The 24,674-nt window shown below is 44.9% G+C and overlaps 1 protein-coding gene across 2 annotated transcripts; it reads left to right on the forward strand.

Annotated features, from left to right (window-relative positions):
• The first annotated feature begins 1,592 nt into the window (after positions 1-1,592).
• On the forward strand, positions 1,593-24,360 carry CTTNBP2NL (CTTNBP2 N-terminal like). Of its 2 annotated transcripts, none has more exons than XM_034069819.1 (5): positions 1,593-1,663; positions 6,889-6,996; positions 16,522-16,752; positions 19,421-19,528; positions 20,323-24,360. In XM_034069819.1, exons 2-5 carry the CDS (start codon positions 6,898-6,900, stop codon positions 21,802-21,804), a joined length of 1,920 nt encoding a protein of 639 aa, XP_033925710.1. In that variant the 5' UTR covers positions 1,593-1,663; positions 6,889-6,897; the 3' UTR covers positions 21,805-24,360. The 2 variants fall into 2 exon arrangements, with proteins under 2 accessions (XP_033925710.1, XP_033925711.1); XM_034069820.1 differs by lacking the exon at positions 1,593-1,663 and adding an exon at positions 1,699-1,767.
• The last annotated feature ends 314 nt before the right edge of the window (positions 24,361-24,674 follow it).

The following is a 24,674-nucleotide window of genomic DNA, read 5'->3' on the forward strand; positions in this document are numbered from 1 at the left end:
TCATTCTAGGTGTCATATTGGCTTAGCAGACTGCTGGCAATGCAGCTCCACAGCCAAAAACCCCGCTGCTCTCCCCAGTAGCAGCCGGACCCGCTTTGGTTGAGGCACCCATGGGTGACACATCCTCCAGCAACAGTCTCCAGCAGCATCTGGGCTCTTTCCTCAGCTGACAGCAGAAAACTGAACCTAAGCACGTTGAGCTTTGGATGGTGCCTGTGACACCCTGTGCTCGGGAGGGTCAGCAGAGGGAAGTTGTGACACACATATGTAATGCACCAACACCGCTGACCTGCCAGGGCGAGTCAAGCCACAAAAGCAGCATGTACAATCCCAGGCACAGCTACAGGTTGGGTGAAAAGGAAATTCATGGCAGTCCTGCGGAGAAGGACTTGGTGTTGGTCAACGAGAAAATGAACATGAGCCAGCTGCAGTGAGTGCTTACAGCCCAGAAAGCAACCGTATCCTGGGCTGCATCAAAAGGAGCGTGACCAGCAGGTCAAAGGAGGTGATCCTGCCCCTCTACTCTGCTCTCGTGAGACCTCACCTGGAGCATTGTGTGCAGTTCTGGTGTCCTCAACATAAAAAGGACATGGAACTGTTGGAACAAGTCCAGAGGAGGCCACGAGGATGATCAGGGCCTGGAGCACCTCCCGTATGAAGACAGGCTGAGAACATTGGGGCTGTTCAGCCTGGAGAAGAGAAGCTGCTTGGAGACCTCAGAGCAGCTTCCAGTGTCTGAAGGGGGCTATAGGGATGCTGGGGAGGGACTGTTCATTAGGGACTGTAGTGATAGGACAAGGGATAATGGGTTGAAACTTAAACAGCAGAGGTTTAGATTGGATATAAGGAAGAAATTCTTTACTGTGAGGGTGCTGAGGCACTGGAATGGGTTGCCCAGGGAGGTTGTGAATGTTCCATCCCTGGCAGTGTTCAAGGCCAGGCTGGACGAAGCCTTGGGTGCCATGGTTTAGTGTGAGGTGTCCCTGCCCATGGCAGGGGGGTTGGATGTGGATGATCTCAAGGTCCTTTCCAACCCTAACTATTCTACGATTCTATGAAACAGCGGCGTTATAGAGCACCACGGGGCAGACCTTCAGTCCTGGGAGGGAGGCCGATGTCCGGCCGGGCCGCCTGACCGGAGCAGGCCCGGGAGGCTTGAGGAGAGCGGGGCTCAGAGCCTGTGTGAGGGGAAAGAGGCTGCCCCGGGCCGAGAACCCTCCGGCCCAGCCTCTGCTGACGGAGGGGACCGGTACCGGCACCGCCCCGCTGCCCGGCGCTGCGGCCGAGGGGCCCCGCCACAGGGCGGGTCCCGGAGCCACCGCCCGAGCCACCGCCCGAGCCACCGCCCAAGCCCCGCCCGCGGCGGAAGTGACGCACCAATCACAGCCGGCCGCTCTCTCCGCCGCCGCCGCCGCGAACAAAAGGGATTTTCAGCCGCTGCCCCGTCCCCCTCGCCCCGGTTCTGCCTTCTGATTGGCTGCTGCTGCCGCCGCCGGCCGGACCACGCCCCCTCCCCGCCTCCCAGGCTGCGGATTGGCGGGCGGGCGCGCCCGGCGGCGCCTCTGATTGGTAGCTGCGCCGTCCCTCAGCAGGCGGGCGCGAAGGGGCGGGGCAGCTGGATGGGGAGCGGAGCGGCACGGTAGTGGCGGCGGCGCGGGGCCAGGTCGGTGGCGGGGAGCGGCGGGGGGGTCCGCAGGGCTCTGCTCTGTGCGGCCGGGCTCGGTCCGGCCTGGCGCTGCCTTCCCTCCTGTGGGTGCGCTGCAGCAGGTGCGGGGCGGCCCGGGTAGCGGGGGCTGAGAGGGGCGGCGGCAGGGCCGAGCCGAGCCGAGCCCTGCTGTGGGCGGGGGCGGCAGCGGCCGGGACCGGGGGGGGGGGGGGGTGGAGGGTACCGGAGTGGCGAAGGCCGTGCGAACGTAGGGACTTGGGGCGGGGGGGATGTTACCCGGAGCTTGGCGTCGCCGCTGCCCGGACACAGGCGAGGGGGAGTGAAGCGGGGGTCGGTTGGTGCCCCCAAGGTCCCCCAGGACCCGTGGCCTTCCCCCGCGGCGGCCCCGGCGTGAAGGAGGCCAGGGGGACGCGCCGAGCTCCGCTGTGGTATTTGCCTTTGTTCGCCGCGGTCGTACCCGTGGCTGCTCGGGAGGCACCGGCCGAGCGCAGCCCTGGAGTGGCCTCCGACACCCCAGCTCGGGACTGAGGGTGCAGGTGCCTGGGGCCGGAGGGCGCGGGGGGCCGGTACCGGCCTTCTCCCCGCCGCGACCGGAGGAACCCGGTGACCCGGTGTGACCCGGAGCGGCTGCCCCGTTCCGGGCATTGACCGGCTCAGGGGGCTGGGGGCCGCGGTGGTAGCTTTACCCCAGTCGCAAGGGGCTCTAGCGCCTGTCCTGGGGCGCCAGTAATCCTTGCAATGGGAATTTTATGTATTTGTACCATGCGGAGTAGTACTGAAATAAATAACGAGGGGAGGAGGATTTGGGGGGGGGGGGGGAAGTCTCTTTTCCATTCACCTCCAAGATAGAGGCGAGGGATTTAAACACTGCTCACGTTACCCCAATTCTCTGACTATGTTAAACCGATTCTCTCCAGTTCTGATGCAACGCCAGGGAGCATTGTGGATGTGCAATTATAAAGTGTGTGTTAGGTTCTTTATTATACAAACATAGTGTGTAATTACCTTAACGACTCAAACATTGGGCTATAGGTGCAGCAGCGCTTTTAAAAACTTGTCTATCAGGAGCTTTCAAACTAGTCATTTAGGCTCTCATATGAATGTGATTATGACTGCCCATGCGGGCTCCTGGAAAATATCAGTTCCTCTTTAGGGACAGGAAAAAAGTAAATGAAACTGATTCAGGATTTACAGACATAGAGGCATTGTTGCACTAGTGTAGCTGGAACTGTGGCTTGTGAAAGAAAAGGAAATACCCTCCCTCCACGGAAAAGGGAACGAAAAGCTGCGTTCTTCATGGTATTTGTAATAAAAGTAGAATAGTTTTGAGCCAGGAGCTTGGAGAGTATCTTGAAGCTTCCCCTCGACAACCCCTTTGTGCTCTGGCTGCTCTTTGGTCGCTGCACAGCAACTCAAACCTTTTCTGAAGGCAGTGCGTGAAGTTCTCTTGCACTGGCAGCATTGGTTGACTTGGTTCATGCTCATAAGCCCAAGCGAGATGGAACCTCTGATGGTTTCACCGTCATTATAGCGTGATTCTGTTGCATGGAGGAGCTGCTGTTGAAGCTTATCTCTTGTTCCTGAAATGGCACATGCCGGAGATAACTTACCCTAGTTTGTTAGCTGGTGTGGTGGTGCCTATGCTTAAACTGGTCTTGATATTTATTTTCAGTTAAATACTGGAAAATAACTTTCCAAAAGAAGAGTTCCATCTATTTCAAGGGTAGGGATGGGTCTGCCCAGGGAACTCTTTAATGCTCCATAGTGTAGCTGAAAGGAGCCTTTAGGCAAGCAGTAAGTAATTATCTTTGTTTATTCTCTGAACTTTTGCTTATTGTACAAAAATGGTGACATATCTGAGACTTGGGGAAAATATTTATACCATCAGACTAAATAATGAGGTCCTTGCGGTTTGTGAGCTGTGTGATGGGACTCACCAGCATATTGTGCTGGATGTAAAGCGGTTGTATGCCCTGCGTGGTTCTGGATCTTTGTTTCTAATGCTGTGAAACTCTATCCCTTGCTTAAAGGTTTGGGAATAATGGCTCAGGTTTCCCAGCTCATGAGTACAGGTCAGTTTGGCAGAACAGGACTGCTCGTGAGGGGAGAACTGGGTAATTGAATAGGGTTGGTGTGATCTTTTATTAAAAGTAGGGCAAGGGAAGGCACAGGGACGCGTAAGTGGGAAGCAGCCTTGGAAAGGTCAGCTCAGGAGCCTGTGACGCTGGAGGGCTGGGGAAGGACTCAGATTTGGATAGGGGAGGAGGAACTCAAATACGTGCTCATTAGCGCTTTGATCCAGAGAGGCTTCTTGCTCTGGTAAAATGAACAGAGCTTTTCTTTCCACTTCTCAGCTCCCAAGTATGGAGTGGCCCTTGAAAGGGAGTGCCTGGGATTGTCACAGGCATCTGCCCAGTGTGCTCCAAGGCTTTAAGAAGTTCCCTGTAAATCAGTGCAGGATGGAAGTACAGTTTAGTGGTAGTTTTGTGGGGCTGTGACTTTCTTTGTAGCATTTGCTGTTGTTGCCTTAGCAGCACAGGATAACTTAGGCGAACAGAGCAGTTCAAGGTCAGGTTGCACATAAGGAAACTGAGGTTGTACCACTTATATACCTTTAATGTTACCTGTTGTTGTTGTATAAATGATTACTGTGCAAACTGTCTCCTGCTCTTTATTTCTGTAAGTATTTTTACCCATATACTTTAGGAACAGGGCTTGTTTATATTATTAAGCTGATTAAAGACTGTAGCCATAGAGGCATGGTAAAAATAGTATGGCTTATTTCTATAACATGGTGAAGACAAGTCACAATCAGAGTATTTAGAATACAGAATAGAAACGATTACTGCCCAAACTAATAGCTTTAAAAGACCAAACTGCAGTTAGTAGCTGTCCTCACTTTAAGAGTATGCTGTCTGGTAGCTAAGGGAGAGATGCAGCTGTGCATTTCCATGTAATTTCTTTGTAAGAGAAAAGCACAGATGTGGTCACATTTGAAAGTCCATGTTCAAAGTTTACTGTCTGGGGCAGTGTAGATAGACGATGCTCTTTGTTTTAAGATCCCCCAAAAAACTTCTTTTTAGTTCTGGTTTACAACACCACAAAACTAACATAACTTGATGAGTATCTGGTTAAAAATGTTATTTCCCATCAGTATTATCAGCTATTTCCCATCATTTAGTCTAGGCACTTGTGGATTTAGTCTGAACAAGGACTGAGGTGGTTTTGAAAAGAAGTTGTGCATCTTCTGAGCACACAGTCAGATGTTCTAGGTTTACAACCTGCTCAAGGAAGTGATGCAGCTTGGACTTAGTGTGCCAACATAAGCATGGTAAATGTCAAAGGCTAAAACCTGTACCCTGCATGGGTGCTCATTTATGTTTTGGCATTCATTTGCTGCTTCTGTTGCACTTTCTCCTTTTTGTACAAGAACAAGGTGTAAGTCATGCTCCCTCCATGTGATCTTGGCTAGCCAGGCTCCCTGTGGAGCTTCCCCCTTGTCCTGTCACTACTAAAAAGCCCCTCTCCAGGTTTCCTGCAGCTCCTTTAGGCACTGGAGCTGCTCTCAGGTCTCCCCTTCAGGAGCCTTCTCTTGTCCAGGCTGCCCCAGCCCAGCTCTCTCAGCCTGGCTCCAGAGCAGAGCTGCTCCAGCCCTCGCAGCAGCTCCATGGCCTCCTCTGGGCTCACTTCAACAGGTCCATATCCTGCTTATGTTGTTGCCCCAGAGCTGAATGCAGAGCTGTAGGGAGGAATATGAGCAGGTTTTCCAAACGCTCTGTTTGTGTGTTTTCCTCTTGAATGTACATTAATGGCTCTGCAGTAGGGGCTGTAAATGCCATGCTGACAGATACACAGTGTCCAGTGGAAACGGTTTTGGAACAGCTGCAATACCCCAGACAGTCATGGTCATTTCCACTCAAGTTCTCTTGAGCAGCTAATGCCAGCAGTAGGATGAGCCCAAAAAGTCTGTAAGAAAACCTTACTGCTGTATGGAATTTAATGTAAAACACTGCGTGAAGCAAGAATGTGATTGCATGATGAGAAACCTGCCCACTTAACAGAGTAGGTACGCAGTAGATTTTTGATTTCTCTTGCTGTGTGAAGGCTGCCTACTGCTCTCTGTCAGCAGAACTTTCCATTCCCAGCAACTGGAAAACTGCTTTGGCATAAACAAGACAGAACTTGCATTTGTGCATAATTCTCCAAGGCACAGTTATGCAAATCAGTTGTAAAGTAGCAGTGACTTCAGAAAAATTAGAGTTCAGCTGAATGCTTCAGCTGGATACACTTCTCCAGTAAAGGTTAAGTTAACCCTTTATCACTTGCTGGTGGAATTTGATATTTCTGGGTAGCTTTGTGCTGTAACGTTTTCTGATTGATGCAAGGAATGGCAAAAGCCGGGTGTGACTTGGACAGAAAAGCATGATTATTGTGCAAAGCACAGGACTGTATCAACAGGTATATTTGCATCAGAGACAAGAATTTAGTCTCTAAAATTACTTCATTTGTTAAAGTTAAAATAAAAAGGCTTATTATTAATGTTAAGTGTATCAGTAAAGATGCGGGGGGGGAAATAAGCTTTCTGTATGTGCAGTGCAGGTGATGGATCTTTATTCTGATGTGGACAGTAAAATTATATTTAATAAATTATGGTGATATTGAAAGAATAGTAATTAAATGTGTGGGGTTTATGTGGTATTGATTTTTGCAAAGTGCTCTGGGCCTGTTCCATTCCTACTGGCATTCCTAGGAAGTGCATCGTAGCACTGAAATGTTAACATCACTGTTATGTTTGTGTAGGTGGCCCAGTTTGGGCTGCATTCATCACAGCTTTTCAGTCTCATTTCAGTGATGTTTGCAGCTGTGGGATCCAGATGTACAGTCTACAGTAGTATGGCTTTTAAATATCTGTGGTTTTCCCTCCCCTGTTAACTTTGGCTACTTCTTGGTGAATATTACACTGTCATGTTAGCCCATACACTCTGCCTACACCATCTGGGTGTGCATATGTTCAGGACCCCTTGAGAAAAGGGGAAAACGGCATCTTCTACAACTGGGTTTGGAAACTGCTTTTGGAAGCTGAAGAGAAAATTATTGCCTTGTGTAATCTGCACCTGAAAAAAGGGGAAGCTGAAGTTAAATGGAGATGATGTTTCATAGCTTAGAATATTGATTTCTACGTACAAAGAAATACCAAATAAACTGTGTTCCCTTTATTTCAGGTTTTCAGGATGAATCTGGAAAAACTCAGCAAACCAGAACTACTGACACTGTTTAGCATTCTTGAGGGAGAATTGGAAGCAAGAGATCTTGTCATAGAAGCCTTAAAGGTATGTTTTAAGTACTGTGATAAGAGACAGAAATGACAACAGTACTACTACAGGTTCTACAGAGTGCTTGGATCCAAGGTGAAGTTCAGAGACAAAGATTTATTACTGGTTCAGATTCCCATCTTAATATCATTAGTATTAGATAATAAATGCTGCATATTAGTCTATGTCTTGGAATTCATTATTGAGGCTGGCTGCAAGAAGCATTTCAGTGTTGAAATACAGCATTATGCATGTGCTTTCATCCTTCCTGATAAAGAACCAAGTGTTTCTGTGGTTGTGAGAAATGTAAAAGCCCCATCAGACTTTCTCTGATGGTTTTGTTTTCCTTTAGCAAGGAGGGCTTCTTAAAACAGGAACTCTCTTGCCTGATTCCAAATACAACCACCTTTAGGTGGGTGGAGGGAGCTTTTCCTCCTGAACAGTTAGGATGCTTATATACTTACTGTTAACTGGTTTCACATTTAGACAGTCTTTTTATTTTGGGGGAGTATCCTTACCCCCTCTCAAAGCTATTGGCTATTGATGGTGTGAAATGCTCAGCTCCTCTCTTGAAGCAGACTTGCAAAGTTCTCCTCTGTCCTGGGATCAGTCTTCTCATTCTGTTTGGTCAGAACATGCTAGGAAAACAAGCATCACTTTCATATTGCAGTGTGAAATGCATGTAATGGAGCGGAGAGATGGGAAGGAATGCAGCAGCTCCTCCATTCCAATGGATTGTTATTGTGTACCTTCTCGTAGCATAAAGCAATTCTCTTTCCTGTTGAAATTTAACCTGCAGTTCCCTCTTGCATGAGGAGACTAATGTAATTAGAATACCCTTTGACATAATTTGTCAAGTGCTCATAACTGAGAAGAAATTAAATGAAATTGTAACTTATGCTTGATAATTATGCAGTATAAAATACCAAGCTAATCAAAGGTTAGTGCTGTATTCCCCTCCTTCTGGAAGGGATATGCTGTAGCATTTCACCTGAAGAATGTGAGGAAAGCTGAAGGTAGTAGGAAAGGGCCGTAAAAGCTGGCTCATGGCCTTGCTGTGCTTTTCTTTTTGTTTACTGATAGTAACTGTGGTAACTGTTTTACAAGTGCTTTACTGGCTGGAACAGTTCTATTGTGTGTGACTTGATTCGGAGAAAACTCCAGGAGCAAACTTGCCAACAGTGTTTCCAAGCTGACAAGCAGGTATTCTTTATTGCGGCGCCAGGAGACATGGGGGATAACTCCTCCTAACGTGTGTCCCCCTATTGCTACACAAGCCATCCTTATATAGTCCCTGGGCACACATTCATATTCATGAGGCTACGTATGGATTACATCACTTTCCAGAAAGCTCCCCGCATGCGTACAGAATTGTGGTGGTGTCTCTGAGGGTCGTTTACTTCTTCCAACAATCTTCATCACTTCTGACAGCCTTTGAAGCACGCACAGTAGATGCTTGTACCAGTTTAATTGGTTCGCTAGCACCAGACATAATAACCCTCCTATCCTCCTACTTATCAGTTTGTTTCCCCGTAGCCTATCCTGGACACCTACTATTCCTAGATACTCCTTATCCCTATGTCCTGTTTTACTAGACTGTTTTTCTTAAGACCACATCAACTATAACGATTTATCTTGTGCCAGTATGTTCTCTACCTGTACTCTATTTTTTCTATGTATTATGCACCTCAGTAATTTTCCACTGCTACTGTTACAAAGCCATTGAACTTAACATTGCTTAAAACTAATTCTAAAGGTTTATAAATTCCATTTTGTGATTTTGTGTTCCCCTTGTTTCAGACTATAATTAAAGGAAAACATACTTCACTGATGTGTTTACTCACGTTTTGATACATGTAAAAATACAGCCCTGAAGAAAAAGCCTTCTGAAATAAAGATTGAAACTCAGAGAGCGTTTGTTTGACTTTCATGGACTAGACTTGCACTGAGAGGGGCTGAAACATTCAGGTCTAGTGGAAGCATTGGCTGTTTCACACACAGGGATTGACAGTGGTCTTGCTGCTGTTTCTCTTCCTCGAGTGGTATGAACAGTCTGTTCTGCCTCTACAGTTGGATTCATTTGGAGGCTTGGTAGTTGCATGTGTATGTTAGAGGTGGAGTGGAACCTGAACTTCGTTAAGGTATTGCATGATCTTAAACTATGATGGTGTTTTCCTCCAGCAGTTACATTAGACACATAAGTGTCAGTGGTTGAAAGTCAGAGGTTTATCTGCCTATTTACTTCCCATATAGTAAGAAAAATTCATTTCCCTTCATAGGCTAATTTAACTTCTAATTCAGATTTAAATGCTTCTGAGCTCTCTGGATGTTTGAGGGAGATGCTTTGGTACATTATAGGAAACAACAAGCCCCTGCAGATAAAGGAGTACCTTCATTCTTAACCTTTAATTTGATTGTTGCACAGGCTGCAGTAACTGAAATTCCTGCATGCTTAAAGAAAAACATTTAGCATCTGGCATTTAACAGAGAGAATCCATGTATGCAGATGACAAAGCCTAAAATAGTTTTCCTCTCCCTCATGATATTAGGCCACTTGTTGGCTGGCACTGGCCCTGCTTCTCACTGTGTCAAAACCGGGCTTCTGTGCCAGGCTTTCCAGAGCCTGCTTCATTTGCTCCATCACTTTCCTCTCTTCTCTCTGCCTCCCCTCCCCAAATCTTCACCCTTTCTTCCTTGTTGCATTCTCTGTGTGCATTTCTTTGCACTCTCCTCTTCGTGCTGGCATAAATGGTTTAATTCCCAAGGTTGGTTTGTCTGGTGCTCAGATTTGTGTTATCAAGAGTGGGTGTTAGGTCACCTCAAACTGATGCCTCTGGTATATTATGATTTGCCCTTTGCTGATTTCTGGCCTTCACTGTTGGGGTTTTCTTCTGTGGTTTACTCTTTTTCCTCGTATACTGTGTTTAATTGAGTGGTGGGTGTTGATGATGGGGACCATCATCGCACCCGGTGCTTTCACAGCAGACCTGCTCTTGACTTTTAACATCCATTTCAAACTGCATCATGAGATACCAGCATAAAGGATTAAATTAACAAATTTACTGTATTCAGCCTATTCTTTTCTAGTGCTTCAGTTTACTTCCTCTATTTTAAAATCTCTTCGAGAAAAAGCTTTACTTTTTTCTTTGCCTGAAAGTATCTTCTTGTCCACTACATAAATCTCAGTGTTCCCCTCAGAACAGACCTTAAGTCTCATTTCTTATTGTGCTCCTTTCCTGTAGTTATATTTGTATTTAAATCATCCAGGAAAAACAGATGCTGTCAGAGAGTTGCATAATACTGAGGGCTGATTCTCAGTCCTCATTGCCATGTGGAAAGGATTGCATGTGTGAACCACAGGTTAGTCTTCTAAAATAGCACACCGTGACTGGAAACAATTCAATATTTAAATGGTCTCTATTGCTATGTTAGAGTACTTTGTTCCCTGCCCCTGTTCTTTAAAGCAGAACTTTCCATACATTAGAAGTGAAGTTCTGTTTACTTTTGGAAAACAGGAAACAGCTTTCTGGCTTGTTCTTTGATGTTAATAAGGCCTTAGGCAATTTACACTGGAACAGAAACTGTCTCTTTTGCATTAATGACTGGGAGCTGGTATTCATTGCTTTGCTTCTGAATTCAGTGATTCACTCTATAAAGCACTGTTAATGCTTTGCAAAATTAAGTGTTCATTTGTCAGTGGATTTAGAAACCGAGTTTACAGTGCAGTTTCAAAAAACTCTCTACCTCTTTTTTAAATCAAAAACTTCAGTAATATAAAACCTTGCTGCAGATGCTAGTAAATCTTTCACAGATGGGGCAAAATGGGCTTTTGCATCACTTACAAAGCAGCTTAGATGTAGCAGTGTTCCCATGGGTGCTGTCCTGCTGGAATGCAGGCTTTTCTTATGGCTTCTCTTGCAGATTTGGGGAGGTTTTGGTTTATTTCTTGATTGAAGCAGCCAGTGTCCTTTGGAAGGCTGATTCTCTTCACCTTCTCACAGATAGGTGCTGAAAAAGGAGCAGAGAGGTGTGGGAATGGCTCCAGCTCTTAATTTCAGCTGTCAGGGTGTCATCAGGTTTCCTGTTTTAATGGTGACCAAAGTGAGCACGCTGCAATTCTTGGACCATCGTCACCATTGTGCTGGAGCTATGCGTGGCCGGGCGTTTACTGGGACATGTACTGTCTATGCTGTGGACCAAAAGGAAAGAAGTCACAGTTTTGTGCTGCTTGACATATCCTGAGAAAGCTTCTTAACATTTTTCCAAGCTGATAACAGGTCTGATGTGGGCAAAGCTGGGTAGCTCTCGTTTATCTGGTTTGTTCGCTTGATGTAATGATGGCAATTAAGACACATACTGCATTTGAGTGATGTAATTTCTGCTCTGTGACTCTCTGCTAGGCTTTGCTTCAGAGTTGGACCTACAGGACAACTCAGAATCCCACTCCAGCCTTTTGACATTTATTCCTGTGCAAAGCAAGTGGTCCCCACCCCCATTTCGCTTCTCTCTCAGCAATTGCTGTGACCTCAGCTTGTCTTTATTCCCAATATCTGTCTCTGGGGAGAGAAGCTAATAAGGAAGTTCAAGGCAGTAAGAAGCTATTTAAAGATTATACCACTCTCTGCAACATAAAGGAGGAACTTCTGTGCAGATTCTTGCCGGAGAGCTGCTTACACAGTAGCTGCAGTTAATAACAGGGTGTTTGTGTTGTGCCGAGGCTTGAAAGCTAAACTCTAAAATTGCAGGCAAATGTAACACTCAACTTTGTGACCAAAAATATACTTGAAACAAGTCTTGGAAATTCTCCAGTAAAACAAGTTGTAAAGATGATTGAAGGCAGGGAGAAAATAGTGTCACATAAACAAGGAAACCTTGTATTAAAGCAATAAAAATTCACAAATAGGTTGACAAACTCTCATCCCAAAACAGGCTGGAAATTCCAGGAGGAAATAGTAGTTTTTCCTAACAAAACAAAGCCTCTGCTTTGCCAGCCTGCCCAGGAAACATCTCTGCAGTTGTGTCAGGTATTGCTTCTGCTCCATAAAATCAGCATTATCTATATTCAGAAGGACTAGCAGTGATCCATTACCCCAGCTTGAGCTCCAAGCCAGCCAGTTCCAAGTGGTACCCTCAGTGTATGCCTCATTCTGCTGAGTACCAGGAGTTTCATTTTTACGAGCAGTTAGCGTGCATAGCTGCTTCTTTTTTTTATGAGCAGCCCAAGCTTAAGTATTATCTTTTCTCCTACTGGGGGAGGACAATTTAAAAATCTTCAAAATTGCTGAATAGTTCATTTAGTTGCTTTTGGAGTTTGAATTGATTGGTAGAAAACCTATATTTGAGATGGCAGAGGTACTAAATCAGAACACCTTCTAGTTGCAGAAGATTGTATCTTCTTTCAAAGCACAGTTGATGTTGTTTTAAGTATGTCTGTCATCTCTGGTTTTCCGGATTAAATTTTCCATTTCTAAGTTAACAATGCTTTTTGTAACCTTGTTTCCTCACTACGGAAGCTTGATTTCCTGCGCATTTGTGTGTTTAATAGGTTGATCCTGGAATCTGATTCACCCCCACACACACACTTTGGGCTTACTAACAGAATACTTCTCCTCCATCATCAAGATACTTGCTGTTTTGAAAGTTGAACAGAAACTGGATTTAAGATGGATTTTCAGTTCAGGCAGGACAAAATCAAAACTCTTGGAGATGTTTGTATGTGACCTCCAGTGACAGTAGAAGCTGAGCTGAAGAGTGGCCTCAGTGAGGAGCGTAAGCCCTGGAGAAGTCACTCACGTATGTGACAGTTCAGTACTTGTATGAAATAACATGTAGATTATGTGCCCAAGTGCCTGGTGGCATAAATGCCAAAGCACTTGGTTTGGTTTTGTCAGCTGGATGTGGTCGGTGTAGGTGACCCGTTCGAGGCTTTTCATAGTCTAGACAATTGTAAATAAGTGTTTATGCTCTGCTGGATGCTGAAGAATAGCTGGACTTGAGAAAGCTGTGAATGTTAGGACAGTCTCATCTGTTTGTCATGCTAGGTCAGGAAAATACTTAATTGCTCAAAGTAGCAAGGAAGAACTTGTTCTTTCCTAGACAGGAAATAAACCACCCCACTAAATTCAACAAGAGTTGTGCTGTGAGGAGCAGAGGGAAAACAGGGCTTATGTTCCACCTTTAGTATTGCAAAAACTCAGAGGTTATAGGTAGGGATGTGATTTTAATCCCAGTTCTTTGGGTTTTATTAGAAGGAACTTGCCCAGAAGTAAACCTTTCAAATGTCCCCCTCTTTGCTTGCCCTGTTACAGCGCTGGTGTCCTCCTGGTGGGTTTCTCCTGTGTTTCTATGAGGCTGTGGAGTCACCAGCTCCAGGGTGCATTGGGTTTAAGGGAAGAGCAGCTCATCTGTCCCAGCAGTTAGGCCAGCTGGATGAATATCCCACTTGGTATTTACAGACTTGAATGTGTGGGTCACTCCAGAATTCCCTGCGAGCTTCTAGTGAGGTTTGGTTGAGTCATATTTGTAACTTCTTCAGAATAACTGAGGATTCCTGCCCCTCACAGAAAATCAAAACAAGGCTGCAGTTCTTCCTGTGATTCATTAAACCAGGGTGGCTCATTATCCAGGGCTGCCCTCCCATTTCCAGGGCTGAGCTTTTCCTTCCTCTTCTGTTTTTTTTTTTGCAATGTAAAGTTAGAACAATATCTTAAGCTCTGATCAAAGGTATCCACTGTTCCTGGTAGATATTACTGATGAAGAAGGAGGGGTGTTTCTGAGTGTGAGTTGTTCCTCTGTATTTGCTTACTGCAAGGGTTAAAATAGAACTCCAAACCCGTACCATAGGACAAATGACTTTAACTGGATTTTGTTCTGGAGCAGATATGGAAAGCAGGCTAATTTGTTTCAGGTTTATGTCACTCATCAAGAAAACCCACAGACTTTTTCCCTTTGAGAACAGAGATTGACTTCTGTATAGTTTTGATTCATGCAAATCATGTGGTTGCATCTTACAGGCAGGACCAGCACAAATCTCAACAACTGTTTGAGTAAAGCAGAGCTTTATTGCTTATCTATCAGTCCTGTGACCTGTACAGCTCAGCTGTAGCTTTTGTGTTTCAGTATCTCTGTACCAACTGGTGTGTGGTGTGGTGTTCAGAGCATCACAATTGCTCTTGTATGCTTGAGGGAAGTGTTTGCCTTTGATACAGGGACATCAGAAAACAGCCATTCCAGTAAATACAGGCATCATTTTAGTCGGACTTGGTCTTTCCTATCTAAAAGATGTCCTCAGGCAATCCCGTGAGAAATGGGTGACAGTTTGCTGTTCTTGTTAGGTGAAAGGCTTTCTGAGGAAGCACACAATGGGGCTGGCACCCTTTCATTCTGCATTCAAGGCAGATCCTTGTTTTCCACCCTGCGACAGCTGAAAGCCATTTCACAGCATCAGCAGAGTCAGGGTTTTGTGGAGCTTGTGCTAAGAATCCGTCACCAGCTCTGAAAAGCTGTTGTGCTTAATTTGGAATGGCTGAACTCTGTGCTCCTGAGGGTGCTCCGAGGTGAGCAGCCTGTACACAGAAAGCCAAAGCACGCCCAAGAATGTGCAGCATTTACTTGGAGCAGACTGGAAACAAAAACATGTCATACACATGCTCTGTAAAGAAGAGAGTAGTTTGTAGTGTTTCCTCTGTAAGTCACACCGTGCTTTGCTAATTACACATACTAATGTATGCTTTAAATGTAACTACTTTAGCTTGCTTTGGTTAAAGGTACTAGAGCTCACTCATGCATTTCATAGAAGCACAGAATGGTTTAGGATGGAAAGGACCTTAAAGCTCACCCAGTTCCAACCCCCTGCATGGGCAGGGACAACTTGCACTGGAGCAGCTGCTCCAAGCCCCTGTGTCCAACCTGGCCTTGAGCACTGCCAGGGATGGGGCAGCCACAGCTTCTCTGGGCACCCTGTGCCAGCGCCTCAGCACCCTCACAGGGAAGAGCTTGTGCCCAAGAGCTCAGCTCAGTCACCCCTCGGGCAGGTTCAAGCCATTCCCCTTGTCCAAAGCCCCTCACCAGCTTCCTTGTCAGCCCCTTTAGGTACTGAAAGGCTGCTATTAGGTCTCTGTACTCACAAAATATAGAAAAGGTGTGAATTATCTCATAAGGCTTGGTTACCATGACTGTAGTGAATCAAGCAGAATCAGATTTAAGCCTCAGCTGTGGATGATGTTCTTTCCTGGCAGGGCACAGCAGCTTTGCTGGGCACGGGGTTGCACTGTGGGTGATACACACTGGAGCAAAACGCTGTCACAGGCTTCCACAGATGCTGGGCATGTAGCCTGTAACTGTTTCATTGGAAATCAATGCTTACATCTCTTGGAGCCAAGATAGATCAACTCTGAGGGCTCTCTTCAGTCCAGTTTTCCCTCATATCTTTTGTTGCATGGATGTCTGTTTTCATATGGTTTCTTATCATGGTGGTAAACATGTAGATAATATTTTAATATCTGTGTTTATGAAATTTTGCTGTTTACGAATTCACAGTAGTCATTCAGTAGGATAAGGCTATTGGTATCCTGACAAACAGATTTCCAGCTGGAATGGCTGATTCTAAATGCTGTATATGTAAAGCCTCGTACATGTGATATTCTTTAATTCTTACGTGTCCCCAAAAGAAACCTAATCATTCCTATCTTCCTTCTTGAAAAACTACACTTTGTTTAGTCTGGATGAGAACATTAAGGATTTTATTAACAATTCACAGATTTATAGGCTATTGTGAGAATACAGCTCTTTAACTGCTCAACAGTGGAAGTCTTTGATGGTGACAGTCAAGGAAACAGCCCAACTGCTCTTCCACTGATACAGCAGTAAATGATTAAACCGTTTGTTGAGCAAGGATTACTTTCCTTATTTCCTTTCTCACAGCTGTGGAATGTAACCATGGACATAGCAGGTAGCTGTGGTATGAGGATGTTCAACTGAATATATTGTGGAGAAGCTGTGTTTTCAAGCAAGATTTTGCTTTGTTTCTAGCTTGATTGGGGCCATTTGCTTAAAAGATGCTGTTCTTTTGAAACACAGGAGGGAGAGTTGAGAAACTAATTGAGCACATGCTTCATATAACCTCCCTCAGGCTTATTTCAGGCTGCCTGTGAAGAGAGTGCACTTGCTTGTGTTCCAGCTGTGGAAAGACACATGAGTCTTGCAAAGCTTTCCAAGGCTTCAGTATCTTATGTGGAGAGCAGGAGTTGACCACGGTGGTAGGGACTGCACTGCTGTTCAGAAGGTATATTGATTGACCAGTTTGACTTGAGATTTACTGTCCTGTCTGCTAACCAGGGACCTTGCCCATGACACACCTGGGTGTTTTCCTGTCTGAATACTCTCATTATTACCGCAGATAACAGGATATGAATCAGATTGTGTGAAGATCTCTATCTCAAAGTGGAAAAGTTAGGAAGAGGAACATTACTTACAAAGTACTTTCTTCTTCAGCTAGTTTTTGTGTTAAGTATACTAAATTGCAAATTTGTTTTTGTATTGCAGGCCCAGCATAGAGACACGTTCATTGAAGAACGCTATGGGAAGTACAACATCAGTGATCCATTAATGGCTTTGCAGAGAGATTTTGAGACTCTGAAAGAGGGAAATCATGGGGAAAAGCAACCAGTATGCTCCAATCCCTTATCTATTTTGAAAGTGGTGATGAAACATTGCAAGAATATGCAGGAAAGAATGTTATCCCAACTAGCTGCTGCAGAAAGCAGGCACAGAAAGGTAGGTTTTGCTTCTAATAAGATGTGCAGAAGTTAATAGTTGCATTTTGATAATTGGTTTTGCTGAAGTCACCATATTTTTGAGGTTTGGTAACTGAAAGAACTTTGCACCTTTGTTTAAACTTCTCACTCAATACAATGCAGCCGGTAAGCTTATTAATCGTAATTCCAGAATTTGAAATGTATGCAAGATGGTTTTGTTAAGATACACAAAAGGGAACAAGCTCATTCACAACTGAGAGGTACAGTGCTTGCCAAAAAGCTTACCGAAAGGTCCCTGGAAGATTGAATTCTCAGCAAACATATCACTGTTCTGCCTGTGACTTGTTCTCGAGGATAATCGAAGAGCTGGTACCAGCAAGTGCACCTCCTTATGCTTTCCTAAAAAGTATAACTGTTTTTAATGCCATTTGACCTCTTTAATAAAGCACCTATTATTCTTCTTATATAGCTTTAACATACATTGACATCAGTGAAGAGCTTGCTCCACATCAGACCCTACTTCACAGAGGTTTGCTCCTCTGGTGTGCTGTAGTTTACTGGAGGAACGTAGAGCTGCACACAAGTCTAAAAGCAGAAGTCCACTCAACTCTGCTTCTTGGAGTCTTGCTACAACATATTCACTTTATGTAACAGGTTAGCCTTTAAAAAAACAAATGTTTTTAGATTAGATATTAGGAAAAAATCTTCCCTGTGAGGGTGCTGAGGCGCTGGCACAGGGTGCCCAGAGAAGCTGTGGCTGCCCCATCCCTGGCAGTGTTCAAGGCCAGGTGGGACACAAGGGCTTGGAGCAGCTGCTCCAGTGGAAGGGGTCCCTGCCTGTGGCAGGGGTTGGAGCTGGAGGAGCTTTAAGATCCCTTCCAACCCAAACCATTCTAAGATTCTGTGATTTTTGTTTTGTCCTGCAGTATGTTTAAACAAGTCAAAATGGTTGAAGTATTTGACCCTGCTATGTAGCCAGCACAGAGAATAATTGCCCAAGAGTATAGCACTTGAATTCACAACTGGGAGGAGCTCTCTGGAGCATCCCTACAGTCACCTGCATTGCAGGACTCTTCACATACATTTCCATTTTAAAAAACAGCCGGCATTTTTGCTTTCACTTGCACCTGTGGCAAGCTGTGAGCTGGTGCTGTTACCCCGGTGTCTAGAAGTTGCTTTTCACAATGTGAGATCCAGGTGTACTTTTGGCTAGAGGTATATCACTCTTGATTTGATTTAAGCTTAGTAAATCATGTACAAAGATCTCAAAGACAAGTAGTCACATTCTGTTTCTAATCAAAAGGTTCAAAGTTGAACCCTCTGTTTCATCAACATGTGGGTTAAAGTTTATTTTCCCATAATCTGTTTAGATGGGGGTAATACAGAGCAAGTTCCTTTCTGTTTGTGAATAATGTGAAGCATTTTTGTTGCAGAAACCTTGCTAAGACATAAGGAACCAGCCAGCTTGACTTTTAAATCACAGATGCTATACTTAGGGTAGGCAGCTGGAGGTATCTTTAGCTTTTAGTTTGTCCTCTAAGTCACTGGAAGTAACAGCAAGGCCGTGTGCTTCCCTTTTCAGCCACCTATTGAGCTAAATCATGCTATTAGCATCAGATATTTTCCTCCCTTCCTCTTCTGTCCTTCATGTCTCCTTCCATAAGAACGTTCCCTGTGTATTTAAATATCTTTAAGCATTGCTTGGAAGCTTCATGGTGAGCATGTGCTGGGAGAGCCTAGAGTTCTGCTGGTGAGATAACAGCAGTCTCTTGGGAAGTTTGCATTCTGGCTTTTTTTTTTTTGTTGAGTTTAATAGAATTTCAATTATTCATGTAATTCAGCATGAAAGCTGAAGGAGCTCCTTAACTGGGTCCTTATGGCAAGCAGTTTCATTTCAAGAGCTCATCGTGTTCTTAAGTGGGAGAACAAATTAATGTTCTTTAAAATAAACTTTGCACAGCAGTCCTCAAATCCCTGGTAAGAAACTGAGGGAGAAGCCTGTGTGTGAATTGCTGCTGAAACCAGAGTGAGAATCATCTTATAGTAATTGTTAGTGCCCTGTGTCTCTGGGCTGCACCTTCCCTGGGCAGCACTTCCACTTCTGCTGGGGTTTAAGTTAACATAAAGTTAATGGTCCTGTCAGGTGATTCTCATGGGGCATCATACAAAGGACAGAGAAAGTGGACTTGTCGAGGTTGTTTTGCAATCTGGAGGAGAAGCATGCAATTTAGCTATTTAATAATGAAATTAACATACATCCAGTGTGAGGTTTTCCTGACTTTCACAAACTGACTTAGCTGTACCAAATATTACTATTGTTAGAGTGAGTCTGGAGAAGAGAAGGCTCCAGGGAAACCTTAGAGAAGCTTCCAGTGCCTTAAGGGGCTGACAAGTGTTCAAGGCAACCTGGTCTAGTGGAAGGTGTCCCTTCTTGTGGCAGGGAGTTGTAACTGGATGAGCTTTAAGGTCCCTTCCAACCCAAACCAGTCTCTGATTCCATGAAATAGTAGTGTAATACTATAACTTGTCCAAAAGCTGGTTTATGCATTTTCAAGTTGAATTGGGATGTTTGAGGCTGCAGAGGTTGCTCTCCCATTCCATTTGTCTTCGGACCATGTGCGGAGGCACTGATCTCTCTCTGTTTGTCAGTGTGCTGGGCCTAACAGTGATGGGTGTTTGCCTGGCAGGTGATCCTGGACCTGGAGGAGGAGCGGCAGCGCCACGCCCAGGACACCGCGGAGGGGGATGATGTCACCTACATGCTGGAGAAGGAGCGGGAGCGGCTCACCCAGCAGGTATGCTCAGGGAGCTGGTGCTACCCAACCCACAGAAACCCGGCTCCTGGGCGGTGAGCTCGGTAGCAATGTCTAATTGCACCTTTGTTTTGAAGGATCAGCAGGGACCTCCCTCCTCTGCCGGGCACTCCTAGCTTTTATAATATCAAAATATGAAAAAGAACCTTAGTATTTTGGGGTGTTTTGGTAGCTGAGCAGTGCTAAAAGCTATTAATGGGCAATTGAAATGTTACTTCAGCCTGAAATGTGAGAAGTTCTCAAGAACAAGCCTGTACTTACAAATGATAGGGCTCTCTAGTACTCAGAATTTAGAATAAGTCATGGAAGATCTCCTGGGGGTGCTATTCAGAGATGATAATAAATATTTAAGCTACTGTTCTCTCTTACTCGAGCGCTGTAGACTTTATTCAACATACATATCACATCAGCATTTTAAAGTCTAAATGCCTTTAAAAGGCAAACCAACAAAGTGGTAAATGAGGTGGAAGGAAGCTTTGCTCCAGATCGCTTGTTCAGTGAGTGTATGGCAGACTGGGTGTACGTCTCACTAAAGGTCAACTCAATTTCATACATGATAAAACTACTAGTGGGTAATAATTCTTAACACCTGCAGCCTGAGTTGTGTGAGACTCTTGCAGATACCTGGGGTGAGAACCTCTTTCTAAACCATTGCCATCTTTTACTGTATAATTTCTCTAAGAGACATGGTAACACCATTTCATTTGAAGACATTATACTTTATTTGTTTTCAGGGTTTCATGGTTCCCTTACAGACTTTTTATGTTCTTTTTAAGCTGGAGTTTGAAAAATCCCAGGTGAAGAAGTTTGAGAAAGAACAGAAGAAGCTGTCAAGCCAGTTGGAGGAGGAGAGGGCACGCCACAAGCAACTGTCTTCCATGCTTGTAGTGGAGTGCAAGAAAGCCACTGCCAAAGCAGCTGAAGAGGGGCAGAAGACAGCAGAATTGAGCTTGAAGCTGGAAAAAGAGAAGAGTAAGGTGAGTAAACTGGAAGAGGAACTGGCGTCGAAGAGGAAGCGGGGTTTACAGATGGAAGCACAAGTAGAAAAGCAGCTCTCCGAGTTTGACATTGAAAGAGAACAGCTGAAAGCCAAACTGAACAGAGAAGAAAACCGTACAAAAGCACTCAAGGAAGAGGTGGAATGTCTGAAGAAAGCCCTGAAAGAGCTGCAGGTTTCTTGCCAGGAGCACAATCCTACCCAGCCTTTGCAGCCCAGCCCCTCGGTGGTGTCCAGAGGGGTTGCAACTGACAGCCCCCTGGTGAAGTCTGTGTCTTGCCAGACAGAATATGTGCAGGCAGACCGAGCAAATCCTGCCAGCACAAGCAAAGCTGTGCACACCACATCTCCCAGCCCTACTACACCTACTCATGCCTATGCAAAATCCAATGGTCATTGTGATACAGATATGCAGACAGGTAGTGAGCTACTGCAGACAAATGCACCAGAGAGCCAAGTTCAGAAGGAGAAACCTGCTGGTGCAGCCTCAGAAAACACAGCTGAGAATGGAAATTCTCCTGTAAGAACAGAGTCACCGGTACATCTGATGTCCCAGTTCCCTTCTGGTGGGGTTACGCTGTCTCCCAGCAGCACAGCTGCCTCCTCTCTTACACCTTCTCCCTGTTCCTCCCCAGTCTTGACTAAACGCTTAGTGGGAGCTTCAGCAAGCAGCCCTGGTTACCAGTCATCCTACCAGGTGGGGATCAATCAGCGTTTCCATGCAGCTCGGCACAAGTTTCAGTCTCAAGCTGAACAGGACCATCAGTCCAGTGGTCTGCAGAGCCCACCATCACGGGATCTGTCTCCTACTCTAGCAGATAACTCTGCTGCCAAGCAGTTGGCCCGCAATACAGTCACTCAGGTCCTTTCCAGGTTTACCAGCCAGCAGGGACCTATTAAACCTGTCTCCCCTAACAGCTCACCTTTTGGCACAGACTATCGAAACCTGGCAAATGCTGTGAGCCCCAAAAATGAATCTGGTCACTCTCAAAGCCCTGGCAAGGTTTCCAGCCCACTAAGCCCATTGTCTCCTGGAATTAAGTCGCCGACCATTCCTAGAGCGGAAAGAGGGAACCCTCCTCCCATTCCCCCAAAGAAACCTGGCCTCGCTCAGTCACCTGCTGCTCCTGCTCCTCTAACCAAAACCTCTTCCCAAGCATCCTCACTGGGTGCCTCCATGGACGTGGCAAGTAGCTGCTCTAACAACACTGTAGTGTCAAATGGCAAAGACATTGAGATACTCCTGCCAACTAGCAGCTAGTCTCCAGCAAATGTGAATGTGACATTCCATGGCTTAGCATCCTAGAGCTAAGACACTGGTTTTCCACTCCATGTTATTTATTTCCATAGTAGCAGATTCTGTCTGTATAAAGCATTTAGTGTATTTTTTTTCTTTTTTGAATAGGTAGGAAAATATTTTTGTTTATGAAGAAACCTTAACCACAGCTATACAGTAGCCTCAGAATGTCTCCTGGCAACAGTCAAATACAAAGAAGAACCACAGTTGTGTGGTGGGACCTAACTATCAACCTCTAATGGGACTGAAATGCTACTTTAAATTATGCAGAATTAACTTTTGCAGACTTTTTACTCCAGATAAACATTATCTAAAAAGTGCCTGATCTAAGCCTGCAATATGAATGTGATTCTCCAAGGAACGTGAGGAGGGGGGGGACCATCCAGCTGCAGAAACTAACGCTTCTGTGAGTCCTGAATGTTGAAACCAACACTGTTTTTCTTTTGAATTCTTTCCATTTGCTAAAAGAAGTTAGCAAATGTGCTACGAATCCTGCAAGGTGAGCACCAGGCTGACACAGCCAACCGTTCTTTGTCCTTTGGGACACAGCTATTTGAGGAAGCACACACAAGTCTCTTAGGGTAAAATTTAGCTTAATACAACACAGATTACTTTTCTCTCAGTATCCATTGTTCATGTAGGTCTTTTTGCTTTCCCATAACACATTCTGCAGAGATGCTTGTGTGCTTTAACTGGCTAAACTCTGGTTTCTGGTGTGTCACCTTGAATTTTCAAGCTCTTCAAGCATTCTACTGTTGTGTGTAGAACTTCTGAGAAAAGGATCTTGCTATTACTTGACAAAGATCTCGCTATTACTTGAAAAAGGAATCACTAGTCCATATGATACAGGTGTTTTTGCAACAGTAACATGGGATCTTCTCTTAGAAACAAAAGCAATAACGTTCCTCATCTCTGTCATTTGTGTCTGGCTGACCTGGATTTTACCCAGTCAAGGTTTTTGGGATCTTGCTGGCTTGCTTAGGCTGCAGATATGGACCCAAAACATTACTGCTGTGTAACTGAGTATGTATATACGTGTAAGTAGCTTCACACACATACATACTAAATACATGATGTATTAGGAAAATCTTTATTCTTGGTGTTCTGCCTAATAGGAGAAAAATGAGATTAAGAAAAATCACTTAGTGAGGAATTGATCTGTTGAGGCAAATCATGAATGTGAGAAATTATTTGGGCCCAAGACAGGAGAAGCAGCTGAATGCTGTGCAGGCACGTTTGCTGCCAGCAGTGCCGTGCTCCCTGCAGAGGTGCTGCCATCGCTCAGCAGCACTGCACGCTTGCTTCTGTGAGTCACTGCAGGGAGGAACACGAGGCAGATTCACCACAGATCAGTGGCAGAGGCTGAGCACAACCCTGAGTTAATCACCTCGGGTGTTGCATGTGAACTGATCCTAAATTTAGCAGCTGGACTCGCTGCTCAGTGTCATTCCATGTTCAGCATTTCCCTCTGCAGCAGCGTCACAATGGCTTCCCTCTGCCACAGACACGCTCTCCTTGTCATTTGTCAATATTTAAGCAGACAGAACACATCCACCTTCACTGTGGGCCAGATCCCTGTGGCAGCCAGGGGGATGTGCTGCTGTACATGGCCTGATGATGGGTTCCTTCTCATTTTGAGTCTCGTTTCATATGATGCCAGAGCTCTGCTGTCCGAGGTGACCCCGTTGTGCTCCCCCACACAGCTCCAGCAGGTTTTAGACTGAAACAAGAAGTTTGTACAGACCTTTTAGTAGCCTTTTAAATTGTGGTATTATGTGCTGCTGTTCCTAATCTGGGGGTATGGGCTGTGCACTACCAAGACGGAGACAGGGCAGCCTGGAGATCAATGGGCAGTGACTCTTTTGGAAGCACATTTATTACTTTTGTAACTTTTTAAGTATCCCCAGCAGATTTTTCCTCTGGATGAGAGTAATTGTAAAAACTGGGCAGATGGATTTCTTTTGGCCCATGTATCAGAAGTGAGGCTTTTGTATACACTGCTTTAACGTGTTTCTTTGCTTTTACATTAATCTAAATGGTATTATCCTCTTTCTTTATCAATAGCTCTATAGAGAGAGATATACTATGATGAAGTCTATTAGGAAATGCACTGAGTACCGTTTCTTCTAAACTATAATATGGGAAGGGGGTGTTGCAAAAGAATGTATTTTTGCTAGTAGCCTATCTTCTGAGAGAAACTAAGCACAAGATATTAAAATGGATCCAACTAATACAGTAAGACATTTAGAGTTAGTATTTAACTGTTGATGTAGATTGTGTGGAAGCAATTAAATATTTCTTCTATAACTCACATCTGTTATAAGCAGACATTGTTGCAATTTGTCACTGGCTAATGGAGTATAATGAAGTGCAAAATGTATACACTAAGTATTAGTTCATTAACACTTGTAAATTTGTAAAGCCAAATGTACCAAGCTGAAGTCTTTAATCATTTTTATAGCTGATGGCATTAAACATGTTAAACATTCATACTATCAATAAAGGATTTTATTTTTAAGATGTGCAAATTGCTTAAGAAAATGTTTGGAGTCAAGGGGTTAGAACTGGATAAGCTTTAAGGTCCCTTACAACCCAAACCAGTCTGTGATTGAGTCAGGACTGCATGTGGACTGAAGCTGCACAGCAGGAAGCAGTCGAGGAGGTAAGAGTCTGTGCTCACAGGGGACTGGAGCTTTAATGTATGCTCTGAAATGTCAGAAGACAGCACCTTTCTTTGTAGTACAATAGCTAATGATCAGTTGTGGCTGGCTGCAGCCTGGGGCTCTTGCTCATGCATCTCCCCCACCCAGATCCAATAGTGGCATTGCTTGGGA

Source organism: Melopsittacus undulatus, chromosome 16 (genome assembly GCF_012275295.1).
Source record: "Melopsittacus undulatus isolate bMelUnd1 chromosome 16, bMelUnd1.mat.Z, whole genome shotgun sequence".
Taxonomy (NCBI): domain Eukaryota; kingdom Metazoa; phylum Chordata; class Aves; order Psittaciformes; family Psittaculidae; genus Melopsittacus; species Melopsittacus undulatus.

Excerpts from the sequence above, each read along its gene's own strand:
- CTTNBP2NL (XM_034069819.1), top strand. The coding sequence starts at position 6,898 with ATGAATCTGGAAAAACTCAGCAAACCAGAACTACTGACACTGTTTAGC. Across the intron at positions 16,753-19,420 it reads CAGAAAGCAGGCACAGAAAG|GTGATCCTGGACCTGGAGGA; the intron begins GTAGGTTTTGCT and ends TTTGCCTGGCAG. Across the intron at positions 19,529-20,322 it reads GGGAGCGGCTCACCCAGCAG|CTGGAGTTTGAAAAATCCCA; the intron begins GTATGCTCAGGG and ends GTTCTTTTTAAG.